The following is a 14801-nucleotide window of genomic DNA, read 5'->3' on the forward strand; positions in this document are numbered from 1 at the left end:
GCATTTTTTCCCCCCACTGTCTTCCTATTGAAACATCTACATCCCCAAGTCAGCAAAACCCACTGAACTCTTTCCCAGCAGGATTAGCAGCTGCTCATCGGCTGGGCAGTTGCTGCCAGCCTGTTTTGTGCCCCATCTGAAAGCATCTGCGCCTCGTTTTGCTGGTGCGGTTTCTCCTTTGTCTGTATAAGTGTGCACTTTGGTATTCATCCGTTGATATGTTGTTGAACTCGAATTGTGTGAGTATTAGCATAAATTTGCGTGTCGTGTGTGTGAGGACGTGTGTGTGCTTGTACACACGCTTTTTCTTACGTGGGTGTTGAATGTACCTGACTGGGCCATCCTTCTAGAGCTTATTTTAAGCCAGTATCTATTTTTCTTGTAGAGTTTCTTATCTCCTCCAGCTGGCAGCGAGGTCTTGAAGCTGAAAGCAGTGATCGGCTACAACGGGAACGGCAGAGGGAATATGGTGTGGAACCCGGACACAGGTATGCCAGGAAGGCTCCGGAGGGGCGGGAGGCGTGTCTACTGAGCCAAGTTACGATCTTCTAGCTGTTGGCTTCGGAACTTTGCTTTAGCACAGGGGTTCTTTGCGTTGGTAAAATCCAGTAACCCTTCTTCTTTGCTATTGGCAAACATTAGTCGATATGGGCAGGCTCAGGCTTCAGTGGTTGAGTGGATAGAGCAGAAGGGAAGACTCTCACAAAGGCCATCTCGCCTCCTTTCTCCAGGCTGGAGTGATGCCCAACAGCTTTGCTTTGCTCAGGTTAGGGGAAGTGAGATTTGTCCTTACTCCACTCTCAACCTGATGGGAAGGATGCTGACAGGCTGTGTAAAGAGTCAGCTTTTATGTATTACTGAAAAAAAGAAGTTTCCTGAATTGCGATGTAGGTTTTAGTGGGTGCTGTATGTGAAAGCTTTACATGAAAACATCCCATCTCCTCCTCCTCCTCTGCTAGGCTTCTTCGCCTACACCTGTGGCTGCGTCATTGTGGTTGAAGACCTGCACTCAGGATCACAGAATCACTGGCTTGGCCATGCAGAGGAGATCTCTACGCTCGCCGTCAGCCATGATGCCCAGGTGGGAAAGGCTTCTGCTGCCCCGGGCTGGGTTTTGCCTGTGTCGCTTTGGGCTAAAGGAATGTCGCAGACTAAAATCCCATTTATCTGTTCCTTCTTCTGCCTGCTGCATGGAGACCTGGGGTTATGGAAATAAAATACATGTTTTTGGAGCCTAGCTATCCATTGTGCTGGCTCAGTGTGGCAGTAAAGGCTGCTCCCTTCCTCTGGGTGATGCTACCACTCCTCCTGCCATCAGCTGATGGTTGTTCTCACAGAATTTTTCATTTGCCAACCACATCACTTTAATTTGAGACTTAACAGTTGCTAAGATTAACTAACTAATGAAGTGTTCTCTAATTATTTACCAAGATCTCAGTGACAACATACTGTTCTGTTAGGTTCTTGCCTCTGCCTCGGGAAAGAGGAATGGAGACTCCCACTGTCAGATCTGCATCTGGAACGTCCAGGATGGGGTTTGCACAGCAAGTCTCTTCCATCACGAGACGCAAGTACAAGCCATGGCATTCTCTCGGGATGACAGGTTCCTTGTTACCCTAGGTGAGTATACCTGTAACACCAGGTGTGGGTGCAGGAGTACACCCTAGAGCAGACAGCTCATGGGAGGAAGATGTGTAATACCTGCAAGATGCATACCAGGCTCGTGGCTATGAAGCTGTTGCTTGGTAGCCGCAGGACAATGGATAATGCAGCGTGTAAAACTGCAAGCGATCTCGGGTCCTCCTGGCAGTGACCACCTGCAGAGGTACTCTTTGCAGCTGAGCGTGCTTCCAGGGCGCTGTTGGCAGCATTTTGAGGGGAAGCACGCACCCTGTGCATCTCAGCCGCAGGCATGAACGCTGGGCTCCCTCCAGCTCCCCTTCAGCTCTTTCTCATTGCCCCAGCTGGCTCATTTTTCTTGAAGTTACAGCGTTCTTCTCCTGGCTCACTAGTGCTTGTTAAGCCCATGTAAATAGTTTGCAGTTACTATATATAGTATCCAAAGGGAAAAGCCGCCTTCTGGAATTCTTATTGCTGCTTAGGTGGAATTGCATAGAAGTAGCCAGGCTTCAAACTGTGCACCTCCTGCCAGGCAGCGATGCCAGCGCAAGATGGACACTCAAGCTGTCTGTTTTGTTTAGGCAGGGGACATTTAAAGGACAAATATGCAATTAGTAAGTTTTTGTTTTGCATGAGAGAGGACCTGTGCAGCAGGCACTACTCTCTCTCTGGGAGGGTGAGTCTGCCCTTGGAAAAAAGCAAGCTTTGCTGGAGAGGAAGAGAGCTTTGTGCTCTCCGCGGAGCAGCGTGGGAGAGGAGCCCTCCTCCTCCAGCTCCGGTCTGGGCTGCAGAGAAGAGAAAAGCGAAAGTCTCCACTGAGTTTATGGAGCCTGGGAAAGGCAGCAGGAGAGCACCGTCCTCCAGAGCTGTCTGGGAGCTGGCGATGTTTGCCATCACCAAGGCCAGTGCCTTCTGCTGCCAGATACGGTGGCTTCCATTAAGATCGGCTCCCACCTCAGCTTCGACCTCAGCAGTGGTGATATCCCTTTCTTATTTCAAGACTGTTGTTAGCCCTGGGTGCACAGTATCACTGGAGGGCTTGTGCGGAGCAGGTGCTGGAGCGTGTCCAGAGAAGGGCAACGAAGCTGGTGAAGGGTCTAGAGCAGAAGTCTTATGAGGAGCAGCTGAGGGAGCTGGGATTATTTAGCCTGGAGAAAAGGAGGCTGAGGGGAGACCTTATCGCTCTCTACAACTGCCTGAAAGGAGGTTGTAGCGAGGTGGGGGTCGGTCTCTTCTCCCAGGTAAGAAGCCATAGGACGAGAGGAAATGGCCTCAAGTTGCACCAGGGGAGGTTTAGACTGGATATTAGGAAATTTTACTTCACTGAAAGGGTTATCAAGCCTTGGAACAGGCTGCCCAGGGAAGTGGTTGAGTCGCCATCCCTGGAGGTATTTAAAAGACGTTTGGATGAGGTGCTTAGGGACATGGTTTGGTGGTGGTCTTGGTAGTGTTAGGTTTACGGTTGGACTCAATGATCTTAAAGGTCTTTTCCAACCTATACGATTCTGTGATTCTGTGATACGTTGAGGTGTGCAGTAGCTCCTAAGGAAGTAGAAACAGCAGAAAACCTGCTCTGCCTGCTGAAATCCCTACCATGCCAGCCGTCGGCCGGTTCAAATGCTGGCTGCAGACCCTACTGCAGGGCCAGGTTTGCTACAACCTCCAGCATGAAGCGTTGGGCCAGTTCTATCTGTCCTCAACTCGGATGAGGACCCATCGTGTCGTGCAGCTTTTGCTGCGCACGCAAGGAGCTGCGTCCATGCCTGGGACGGTGTTTGCAGCAGTTGCCTCTGCATAACTGGACAAGGGAGTGACACCGTTGATGCATGTGTGCAGTGTGTATGCTTGTGAGCATCCTGAAGAAACACTGAGGCTGCAGACTTTCCTCCTACTGTCTTTCATGTTCTACCTAGGGGACTACAGCGATCAAACCATTGCTTTGTGGAATACCTACACTTATGAACTCATGTTGTCGACTTGTATCTCGGAGCCAGTCCACGATGTGGCTTTTAGTCCTCTTTCTCACAGAGAACTGGCCTGCGTGGGGAAGGGAGCCGTGATGTTTTGGCTGTTGGAGCAGCAAGGAGCTGATGTCAACCTCAAGGTAAACCTCAGTTTTACCTTCTTTTAAAATTTCTGTTCAGCATCTCTGACTTCTTTTCCAAGCCCCTGGTGAGTGTGATGGAGGCTCTGCCCCCACAAATCTGGGAGAGCTGATGATTTCTCTTAGTGAGATGATGTTGGTGGGCCGTGAGTGGCTTTCAGTTGTACTTGAGGCATTAACTGCATGAATTGAGGGTAGGGTGAGAGGTTTTTTGTTTTGTTTTGTTTTTAATGAAGGTAAGCACCATATCCTCTTTGACGTTTCTGTTTTATGTGCTCTGGCAGGTTCATCGGGCCCCTGCCCCAGACGTGTTAGGGCCGGTGGAGCTGACCTCTCTCTGTTACGGTGCCGACGCTCTTCTTTATAGTGGGACCAACTCAGGCCAGATCTGCGTGTGGGACACCGAGACTAATTGCTGCTTCATGACATGGGAGGCCGACGAGGGCGAGATCGGTGGGTGCAGATGCCCTAGGCGTCTGTCAGGGCTGTAACGAATTCTATGGGAACTCGTTAGGAAAGAAGAGCAATGAGCTTGCAGGCTTCTGATTTCAGCTGTGCTCAGAAAACCAGTTTGCTGTATCGGATACAAGATGTGTGGGGTGGCAATGGATCTGTGACCTGGGTTTCCTAGAGGGTTCACCTCTAGTCTGTAAAAACGCTGGGTATTGGGCTGTAGAAGACCCCCGCTGCCATGCCCGAATGAATCGGTGGCCTGGCTGTCAGGAGCACACCTTGGGTGATGGCTGAGAGCGGTGGATATTCACGGCTGCCCTTCGTTCCCCTGTGGCCTCCCAGGTGTGCTGGTGTGTCGGCACAACAGGCTGGTGAGCGGCAGCAACGCGAAACGCATCCGCCTGTGGGCAGTGGCCGCCGTGCAGGAGCTGAGGCTGAAAGGTCCTGATGCCAGGTAGGAGGCTGTGGCCCCAGCATCCCCGCTGTGCTCGCGCCCGTCTCGCCATGCTCTTGAGATGCTCTTCCCCTCGTCTGGCAGCTCCCAAGGCCTGAGAGGTGGCTTTTCACAGACAGACATCGGCTCTGCCTGCAACCACGCTGCTCCTGTTGCTCTTCATCCTTAGCTTTTCCTCTCTATCCCGTGACTACTGATTCTTTCTGTCTAGATCTTTTTACTGAATTTTTGCCACAGGTAGCTGAACCCTCTTAATACTGGAAGTGGGTGCAGTTTATCATGCCTGAAGTTTGTGTTGGTGATCCGTAGGAACTTCTTTAAGAGAATTAGTGAAATACATTGCCTTTGTTTCTTCTCTCGCGCTTGTTGCATCCCCTATTTTCTTTGTTTCTTATAAAAGATGGTTGCAGTGCAAATGCAACGGTAGTCACTGTTCAATGTACAGGAGCCCCTCATTGAACCATTTAGCTGCAAATACATGACTGGGCTCATTGGAAAATTGCATTTAAAGGAGACAGAGTGGCTTTTCCAACAGTTGAGAGACGGAGTGGCTGTTCCAACAGTTGAGACAGTCCTTCTCGCATCCTCCTTTCCTCCAGGTCTAGCTCGGTCCTGCTAGAACATGAGATTACCCTCGACGGGACAATAGTCAGTGCAGCCTTTGATGACTCTCTAGAAATGGGAATTGTGGGCACCACGGCAGGAACCCTGTGGTACGTCAACTGGACAGAGAGCACAAGCATCCGACTAATCAGCGGCCACAAGAACAAGGTTAGAGGGGCTGGGCTGGGGTGGTTTTTCCTGCAGAGCAGCGAGTGCTGCGTGTGCTGTCTGTGCCCTGGGAAGCGTTCCCTGGTTGGCCGTGGGAGAGGTCAGGGAGCTGCAGGGCTCGCTAGTGCTGACAGGACAACACGGAGGAGTCGAGAGAAATGTGCACACTGAGGAGTCCAACATCAAGAAGTCTGAGCTCATCTGCTCTAGCCCTAGGTGTTTAACAGCTGCAGCCTGGGAGCAGCTGTGGGCCTTTCTGCTGGCGCGGAAGAACGTAGTTTGCAATCACTAAGGCTTCAATCCTGCGTGCTGTGGCTTCTGCCTGCCTTCTGTTTGCTAGCTGGACGTCCATATTGGATAATGTTTTCTTTGCCTAAAACATAAAAAAAGAAGTGAAGAATGACTGTTTTGAATTCTGCTGTTGCTTTGGGGTATCTTTATGCTGCAGACAAAAGATTTCAAATGGTAGAAGAAAAGGTATTTTACTTACACCTCCGTTGTGTAGTGCCTGGTCCTAGCTTTGGGGTTAGGTTTACTGGTTTCCATTACAAGCCTAGTTGTCAGCCCGAGATTTAAGCAGAAAACCAAAGCACCCCTTTACATCTTACACCTTCCTTCCCGTCTGGGGCTTCTTATCTGGTGTCTCCCATAAGAGGGGTCCTGGGGGATGAGAGGGGCAGAGGAGCTGATGCCCTCTAGGCTGCAGCATTTGTAGGGCCCCTGTTCCCCATCTCCATTCTCGCTGCAGGTGACCGAAGTGTGCTTCAGTCCTGACGAGACTCACTGCGCAACGTGCGGGGAAGATGGCAGCGTGAGGATTTGGTCTCTGGGCAGCATGGAGCTGGTGGTACAGTTCCAGGTGCTCAATCAGGTAATCATTTGTGGTACGTCAATCTCTTCCTCATGGTAGAGGGCACACAGTCCACTGCTTGGGATGGCAAGGACTGCTGTGTCCTCATGGAGTAGACTAAAGCTGGAGAAATACTTGCAGGTGGAGCTTTTAGTGCACTCGATTGCACAGTCCTGCTGTCTTCACTGTGTCATCGGGGGTCTCTGCCCTCGTTCCTTTGCAGAGCTGCCAGTGCCTGGCCTGGAAGCCTTGTCCGGTCATTGCGTGGGGAGCTGAGAGCCAGCATGTAGTGGCAGGGTACAGCGATGGCACCATCCGCGTGTTCAGCATTTCCAGGACAGAGATGGAGCTGAAAATGCACCCCCATGCTGTTGCACTGACGGCAATCGCCTACTCCACAGACGGTGAGGCTGCCTGTTATAACAGTGGGGAGACGTTGCCTCGGGGAGCATGGCTTGGTTGTGCCTGGGTTACCCTGACCTCCAGCTGCTCTGCATGCTGGCGACCTGCCCAAAAACCTGGGGCCAGGGAGAGCCAGAGAATTTATATCAATGAGCTTTGGTAGCTCTGCCAGCTGAGCATGTGGGAAATGGGACACAGGAGCTATATTGGCAGTGGGTTTGGATATAAGAAGCATTCCTTTGTGTCCTCTTGCTTACAATCTGCAGTGGCTCTTCTTCAGTGTGGTGTTCTAGTGCGTGTCTCTGAGACATCTCCTCTTACCCAGCCCTTGGCTTAGATGTTCCCAGCCTTTCATGGTGTTTTGGGACACCGGTATCCCACGATCTTGGACCTTTCTCCTATGGGCTTTTTCTTGTCCTACAAGAAGTGTCCCATTCTTTTCCATCCTCTGCCCACAGGAGAAATGATCTTATCGGGGGGCAAGGATGGGCTTGTGGCTGTCAGCAGCCCTCGCACCGGAATGACTATCCGTGTCCTCGCTGACCACAAAGGCTCCCCCATCACTGTTCTCCAGTGCACCAGGAAGCAGGTGAGACCTCACCCTCTGCCCCGGTGCTGTGCGGGAGCGAGTCCCCTGTGAGTCGCTGCACAGCTGTGGGAAGCAGCAGCAGTGTGGCTGTGTCGGTCAGCAAGCTTGCTTTGTTGTCCCTCGCCTTTCTTCTTCAGGCCCCCGTCCCCTCCGGTAACTTCTGTTCAGTTTTTCTCGGGATGTCTTCAGGGGGCTAAAGCCGCAGGTGTTGCACGTGCAATCCCGAGCGAGGCTGTGCCTGCAGGCGGGGGGACGTTTGGTGGCTGTTGTAGACACACTGCACCCAGATGTGATGCGTGCCCACACTGCAGGCTCTTGGAGAGCAGCACGCCTTGAGAGAGCAGCCCGGGCTGTAAGCGTTCAGCCCCTGTGCTCCCGAGAAAGGGCTCAGTGTGCTTTCCCTGCGTCGCTCCTTGGCAGCCTGGCCTCCTGTGTGTAGCTGGCTCTTTGTACCGTTCCTCTGTGGAGCTAGGAAGACTCAGTTGTGCAGCAGTGTGATGGTTTTAGCATCGCTTTCGTCCTTCTCTTTATGGAGAGTCTTCTTCCTTTGTGCAGTGGAAATGAGAGTAATTTTGCCTAACTTCTCAGGCTTTAGAATCATCCACACTGCAAGGCTGTGTTCCCTGGTAATTCTAGAATTAGGAGATCCTCCTCGGTTTTAGGAGGATCTGATCTCCTGATGTTGTCAGGAGACACACGGTATCTGCAAGTACTCCCCTAGCAGATGTGCAGATCCGGAGGGCGTCCCGGGGAAGAGATCTGTGTCATTCAGGCCAGGTGCTCACCCCTCCTCCAGCAGCCTCTTCTGCTGGGGCTTTCAGCCCGGAGCATGCCACCAGTTCTGATACCATGGCTTCCTTGTTCTATTTCATTCTAAGTGACTTTAAGCACTGCCCAAATGAAGGTTAATCCTGGCGTTGATCCCCTACAGCATAAGGCCTGCGTTCCCATGAGCTCCTGCCCCGCGCTAGCTCTAGCGGCAGCTTTCTGTAAAGCTCCTGTACTGCCAGAGTCACAGCGTTGCTTTTATCTTCTGTAGTACCACGACTTTGGGGTGGAAGGAGGTGAGCTCTGGCTAGCCACCAGCTCGGACCGGCGGGTCAGCATCTGGGCCTCCGACTGGCTGAAGGATAAATGCGAGCTCCTCGACTGGCTCAGCTTCCCGGCTCCTGCCGGCCCCGAGGTGAGCGTGGCACCTGCCAGCCCCTGCCTGCTCGTGGCGTGGGTCTCGGCAGCAGCCAAGCCGGAGGAGGGATGCCTCAAGGCTCTGAGTGGGACGGGGCCAAAGAGAATGTGTGCTTAGGAAAGTCATCTGCGTTAGTTCTGCTGCTCGTAGAGTATCTTGTTAATGCACCTTCTCGCGTGTTGAAAGGCAGCGGGAACTGTAGCAGTGCCTAACCACCAGGAAGCACTGACTTTGTAAGCGTGAGGAGTCAAAAACTGCATCTGCAAAGAGCTGACACCCCTGTGCTACGCAAAACAGAGCCCAGGCAGCAGCGAGCACAGCGCACAGAAGAGAGACCTAATTATGAGCATGCTGCTAACTTTGACGCTCCCAAAGAGCATGAATATTCAGAGCCAGGAGCCCAGGGATGGGTTCATAGAGGCAAGTACTCTAGCCCTGTGTGTCTGTGACGCTTTGCAGAACACTTTTTGGCTCCAACCCAGGTGTGAGATTTGGGCAGCAGGACACCTGCTAGAAAGGGGAGGAGGGTCTGTATCGGAGAGGACGTGGAGATGGTCCCTGGTACACGTGACATTGGCATGCAGAAGGGAGCTGGGTCTTTTCAGGGGGCAAGTGGTGGTGCCTCAGCCTGCCACCCTCAGGGCCGAGCACTGTCCAGGCCCATACAGCAGCTGGGTTCTGTCAATGTTTCTCCTGTTGGTTTCCGAAACGATGGATTTCCTCTCCATGAAGGAAACTCACTACAGGTCTCCCCACAGTGAACGGGGGAAGGATTGATCTTGCATCCGCTACTAAAGATCTGTCTTCTGAGCCCTATTTTCTTGTGTTAAACTGATCCATAACCCAATCCCACCTTCAAGCCCACGTAGCAATAATGCCTCAGTGGAAATTCAACCTGTTGGACCCTCATGTATCTTGCTCCTATGACAGTAAACAATTTTCTTCAGGTTTCCATGGCAGTATGTGGTTGCTCCTGCTTTGCCGTGAGCACATCTGAGGTGGCAATGCAAGAGGGAGGAAACAGCCTCCATCATACTAATTTCCTGCTGCTCAGACACCTGCAGCCCAAGGGCTGGTGTCCCTCCATATCCTCCTTTTGTCCCCTGCTGTGTTGGGTCAGGCTGGAGAAGCTAGCCCCAGTTTTGTTGCCTTTGGTTTCCCCTGCCAGGGTCTCGACAGCCTCCCGCCCAGCCTGGCTGCGTTCTGCCCTTGGGAACCCGGTACCCTGGTCTACGTCGGCTTTGGGATGCAGAAGGAAGCCTTGTTTTACAGTCTGCGCAAGAAGCAGGTACTCGTGGCTTGCCAGGGTGGCACAGGCGCTCCTCTGCCACTGCGGGGCCGTGGCCATGTCGAACGAGGTGCGGTGGTGGGAGGCAGTGCTGCCCTGCGCGTAAAGCCAAGTCTGAGGCTGTGGGGTGGGCTCAGGCGAGCAGCTGCTCATGGCGACAGCTTTTCATCTCAGAAACTCCGAGTCTGGCCCAGGTAACCGGTGAGTGGCAGGGCCCTGCCCCTGCCTCGGGCTGTGTCTGGGCAGGCTGCCAGTGCCTGCTGCTGCCCTGCTGCCTTTCGATCGGACAGGAGGGGAAGGCGTTTGCTTTCAGGAGCACTAACGGTCTCTAAATTGTTGAGTCAAGTCTCCTCTGGAAAGTTGCTGCCTTTGGCCGGTTTCCAGGCTCTGAGAGGTGGAAATCTGTCAGCCTCCCCTTTGAGTGGAGCCCTTTATCCGAACGACTGTCACTGCAGCAGCCCTGGTCTCTTGCCTGCTCATTTCTGAGGTGTTTGGTGTGTTTCTCTTGCTGGAGCGCAGGTAGTTGAGAAGATTTCCTTGCCGTACTTCGCCACATCACTCAGCCTGTCTCCTGCAGCACGCTTCATGGCCGTCGGCTTCGGTGGTGAGTACCGGAGAGTGCCGTGGGCTCTGCTGCCCAGGCTGCCTTCTCCTCGTGTTATCCTCCGTGGGGAGGGATCTCCTGTTCTTCCTGCGGTTGAGGGGAACCATGTGTCCTTTTTTCCTTTAAACAAGAGAGACGTGCACACGCCAGCCTGTGTCCTCAGACCCTGGGAGCTATGGTCCTGGTAGCTGCCCCGCTCCTGGGCAGGGTATGCGTCAGGCAAGGAGAAAGCTCTGAGGGACACATAGGTCAGAAACAAGATGCATGAGCTCAGTCCTGTTTGTCAATGAGCAGGATTTGTCACTCGAATGACTCCTTAGGGTTACGGGCTGTCTTCATCTCCGCTTACGAGCAAACAGCTCTGTGGCTCTGGGAGGCAGAAGGGACCTTACCCCAGCACGGGGATGATCAGCACCCTTCTCCAGTCAAGGGCACCTTGCTCCTGTGGCTGTTTGTATCTGCCTGGGGAGGCAGTACTTATATCCATCCTGGTCTGACAACAGCTCCCAAGAGTGGGGTGAGCTCCATTCCTTTCCTCGAGCTGCGGGGCATCTGCTGAGCCCAGGGCCAGGCGCGTTGGCAGGGGGTGAGACAGCAGAGTTGCACTAAAGCGTGCTGCTGCATCCATTACTGCACTGTGACGGTCTGGCACGCAGCAAAGAGCTGCTGTGTCACGCTCTCTCCCCATTACTCGCTGTTAATTGCCTGCTTGCTTCAGCAAGAAGCTGTCCCCTGTCACTCAGCTTATTGACTCGCAGCTCAGCAGGGGGGAGAGGTCCCGCAGGGGGGGTGACTGGGAACCGTGTTCCTGGCAGGGACAAGCCCCATGGCAGCGGGGCCTCCTTCCGCCGGCACTGAGCTCCCTTCTTTCCCCGCAGAACGGTTCCTGAGGCTGCTGTGCTGCCCTGCCAGCGATGCGCAGGACTACGCCGGCCATGATGACGCCGTCCACCTCTGCCGCTTCGCCCCCTCCGGCCGTCGCCTCCTCACAGCCTCCTACAGCGCTGTCCTCGTCTGGGAGCTCACGGGCGGCTGAGCCGGGAGCCCCCTGGACCAGTGGCGCTTCTCCAGCGGGGGAGGAAGGCCGGCCGCGGGCCCTGGGCCAGGCCCCGGCTCCCCTGGGCCAGGCCCCGGCTTAGGCCTCAACCAGGCCCCAGCCACAGACTCTGCTCCGCCCGCCGGTTGCTGGGGCCGGACGCGGCGGCGGGCCCGCAGGCCAGGCCCGGGCGGTTGCGGGAGGTGTTTTACGGCCCCCTTTGCCCTTTGTTTTTGTTAATAAAACATCGAAAGCTGAAGCCAGGAGGTCTGGGGGTGCCGCCCGCCACCCCTGCCCGCCAGGGGGCGCCGCTCTGCCCGCGCCGCTCTGCGCCGCCGCTCGCTGGTGTGGCCGGAAGCGGGGGGGGAGGGGGAGGCGGCGGCGGCGGCCCCGGGAGCGGCGGCGGTGCCGCCATGAAGCGGGACGTGCGCATCCTCCTGCTGGGGGAGGGTAAGGCGGCGGCGGGCCCTCGGGGCGGCCTGGGGCCCGCGGGGTGCCACCCGGCACCGGGAGGGCCTCGCCTGCGGGGGAGGCCGGGGGGAGCGGCCGGGCCTGCCCGCGGGGAGGGGGGAGGGAGCTGGCGGGGTTCCCCGCCGTGACGGCCCCGGCAGCGGTGCCCTCCGGCCGCCGTTGCCAGCCCCGCGGGCCCCCGTTTCTGGCGGCTCCTGCGGGCGGGGCCCTTCCCGTAGGCTCCCTCCAGCAGCCTCGGGCGAGCCGCGCTCCCCGCCGCCGGCGAGGCGGGCTGAAGCGCTGCACCGCTTCGCCGGCCTCCGCCCCGAGGTCCCCCGCAGGGCAGAGGCACCGGCGGCCCTTTCGCCCGCGGGCCGAGCCGCCCCGGGCCCCGCGGGTGTGATTGCCGCCGGCCGCTGCCCCCGGCCCGCGTCCAGCTCGGGCTCCGCCGGGCCGGTGCCAGCGTCTTCCCTTTCTTTCCTAGCCCAGGTGGGGAAGACATCTCTGATCATGGCTCTGGTGGGCGAGGAGTTCCCCGAAGAGGTGAGCGTGGGGGGGAGCCTCTGGGCCCCCTCGCCGGGTGCCCTGCCAGGCGGCGGTGGGACGGCTCTGTCGGAGCTGGGCTGAGGCGGGTGTCTGGGAGGTGCCCCCGGCTCCCTGGGGCAGGTGACAGCCACGGGGCTGGTTTGGGTGAGCCCAAGCCTGTGAGGACCGCACGGAGCTCCAGCCGAAGCGGTGTTCTCTCCAGTTTGTGCTCTAATCCCTGACCTGGGGCCCCGTCTGCCCTGGGGAAGGGTGTAGGTACCTCCCAGGGCGCTGCTTGTGCTGCTGCGGCCAGCACGCTGCTGCTGGGGGTCTCTGTGTCCACCAGCGCAGCAGGCCGGGGGGCCCAGCCTTGCCCTCTGTGGCAGGGCCCTTTGCTCCCCAGCTCCGGCCTTGCTGCGGCGGCACTGGCACAGAGCCCTTGGAAGGGGCTGAGCCGCGTTCCCTGCCCTTCTGTGCCTGTCTGGAGAAGGGCTTGGTGCTTTGATCTGGGCTATCTGCAAGGAGCAGCATCCAGCCTGCCTGCGTGTACCCCTCGGAGCCTCTGGCTCGGTGGCTCGCTGTCCCATCGTGGTTTGGATGGGGAAACAGGATCGGTCTGGCTGTCAGGCGGCTTCTCCCGCTGCCTGCGAGCAGATGGTGTCCTCTGCAATGTTTGCACTGGGAAGCATCAGCTCCGGGGGCTCGGGGGAGGACCAGCTCCGCGGACCTTCCCATGCTCTCGCAGCAAAGCCCCGGCAATCAGCTTAGCGCTTCTCCCAGCTGCCAAGAGGTCAGGCCGGAGAGCTGGGGGAGTGCTGAGGGCTTATCTCTGGAGCGGTAGCGGGAAAAGCAGCACTGGCTTGTCCGAAAGCCGACTTCCCTGGCAGGACTCAGCACCGTCAGGAGCTGCGTCTCGAGGCAGGGCTCAGGGCCAGGAGGCGGTCGGAGGTTTCACCAGGGGGACGCTGGCTGTGCGAGGGCTGAACTGTAGCGAGCAAAGCTGCAGCTGCAGCCCGGTGGGCCAAGAGCAATCTGTGGTCTGGAGCTCATCCCACCCTGGCAGGGAGGGCGCTGGGCAGCAGCCATGTGAGGATCTGAAGTCCCTTGTCACCCGTCCTCTCAGTTGTGTTCAGCACAGCTGGCTGGAACGGAGTGTGCTGGCTTTGCAGGTGCCTCCTCGCGCAGAGGAGATCACGATCCCGGCTGATGTCACACCTGAGAAGGTCCCCACGCACATAGTGGACTACTCAGGTAGGGCCCCGTCCCTCCTCACTGCCTGCTGACCTCGCTTCTCCCCTTCTCTGCCTGGCTGAGGGGAGTGGGAAGGGGTCCCCGCTGCCGTGGGCGGTTGGTGATGGCTCTCTTCCCCGTCCAGAGTCGGAGCAGACGGAGGATGAGCTGCAGGAGGAGATCGCTAAGGTGAGCAGGGCTGGGCAGGGCTGTTGCGGGACAGGAGCCTGCAGTGCCCGTAGCACCGCAGCCGGCAAGTGACACGTGGCTGCTCGCTCTCCCTGTTAGCCACCCAGAGATGCACAGGCAGTTGGTTATCTGTGGATTAATGCTATCGGTTTGTTTAGAGGTTTGTTTAATCCTTCTCTGTCTTGTAAGCTGTCGTGTGCGGCTTGTGCTAGCCCTCTGGGGAGCCTCCAGAAGGAGAGCAGTGGGGGGCCGCTCGCTGCCCACCAGGAGGTGGAGGAGGCTGCTGAGCAGATGATGTACGCTTAGCCTCAGGGTGTTCCCGACAGACTCAGAAGAGGGGAGAAGCAGTTGCTGAGCTTGGGCGAGACCCCCCTGCTCCCTACATTAGGTCCCCGTGGCTGCCTGATGAAGCAGTGGCACAGAGGAGTTGGTTTGGCAGCTGGAGTCCAGGGGAGCGCTGGGCAGGGAGGGACGAGGGCTCCCGTGTCCCTCGGAGCAGCCATGGAGGAGTAGTCCAGCCGGCTGGCTGGGGTGGGCCCAGCTGCTCTTCTCTGCCCTGGGATTAACCTCAGCTTTGCGCAGAGGAGGACCTCTTGATTATGGATAATAAAACTGTCTCTCCTCTGTGCATCTCACGTGAGCACAGCTATTTAATCTTTCCACCTCGGTGGCTAACAGCTAAGGAGGTGGGCTGGTGGGCACAGGGGTCCTGCTCCCTCCACCCAGACAGCAAGAGTATACAGAGGCTTAAAATAGCTCCAGGAAATCCTGCCTAAACCCTTGTGTGTCCTCGGGATTAGCACTAAACTCTCTCCTGAAAGGGCCAGTGATCCCTCCTGTCTGCTTCAAATAAAGCGTTGGTGTCAGCGCTGTCTGCACGGGGCTGGGGAGGGGAGGAGGGCAGCGGCCACCGGCCCGGCATGGGGCACAGGCAGAGCCGTCGTGGGGGGGACAGTGAGGTCTGGGAGCAGGGAACCGGGGTGTCGGGCATGGAGGCAGATGGAGGCAGATGTGCTCGCGGCAGCTCCCGAAGCAGAGGAGCCAGTCTTT

The 14801-nt window shown here is 56.7% G+C and overlaps 2 protein-coding genes across 3 annotated transcripts in view; both read left to right on the forward strand.

Annotated features, from left to right (window-relative positions):
• LOC142416210 (mitochondrial Rho GTPase 2) overlaps positions 1 to 14801 on the forward strand; it is a 45307-nt gene that overhangs the window by 19849 nt on the left and 10657 nt on the right. The window contains exons 29-44 of one of the 2 annotated variants that reach the window (XM_075515441.1): positions 386 to 488; positions 960 to 1081; positions 1461 to 1616; positions 3530 to 3724; positions 4009 to 4177; positions 4520 to 4631; positions 5231 to 5402; positions 6151 to 6273; positions 6476 to 6656; positions 7113 to 7243; positions 8283 to 8426; positions 9598 to 9717; positions 10237 to 10321; positions 12292 to 12350; positions 13502 to 13583; positions 13708 to 13751. In XM_075515441.1, coding sequence (XP_075371556.1) covers positions 386 to 488; positions 960 to 1081; positions 1461 to 1616; positions 3530 to 3724; positions 4009 to 4177; positions 4520 to 4631; positions 5231 to 5402; positions 6151 to 6273; positions 6476 to 6656; positions 7113 to 7243; positions 8283 to 8426; positions 9598 to 9717; positions 10237 to 10321; positions 12292 to 12350; positions 13502 to 13583; positions 13708 to 13751 — 1998 coding nt within the window. Of the gene's footprint in view, positions 1 to 385; positions 489 to 959; positions 1082 to 1460; positions 1617 to 3529; positions 3725 to 4008; positions 4178 to 4519; positions 4632 to 5230; positions 5403 to 6150; positions 6274 to 6475; positions 6657 to 7112; positions 7244 to 8282; positions 8427 to 9597; positions 9718 to 10236; positions 10322 to 11679; positions 11808 to 12291; positions 12351 to 13501; positions 13584 to 13707; positions 13752 to 14801 lie in introns of those variants that run through there. The other variant, XM_075515440.1, reaches the window with a different exon arrangement.
• The window catches only part of SPSB3 (splA/ryanodine receptor domain and SOCS box containing 3), a 119540-nt gene continuing 110155 nt past the window's right edge, over positions 5417 to 14801 (forward strand). The window contains exon 1 of the mRNA XM_075515447.1: positions 5417 to 5425. The gene's annotated coding sequence lies outside the window, so the exon portion shown is untranslated. The remainder of the gene's footprint in view (positions 5426 to 14801) is intronic.

This window comes from Mycteria americana, chromosome 12 (genome assembly GCF_035582795.1).
Source record: "Mycteria americana isolate JAX WOST 10 ecotype Jacksonville Zoo and Gardens chromosome 12, USCA_MyAme_1.0, whole genome shotgun sequence".
Classification (NCBI taxonomy): domain Eukaryota; kingdom Metazoa; phylum Chordata; class Aves; order Ciconiiformes; family Ciconiidae; genus Mycteria; species Mycteria americana.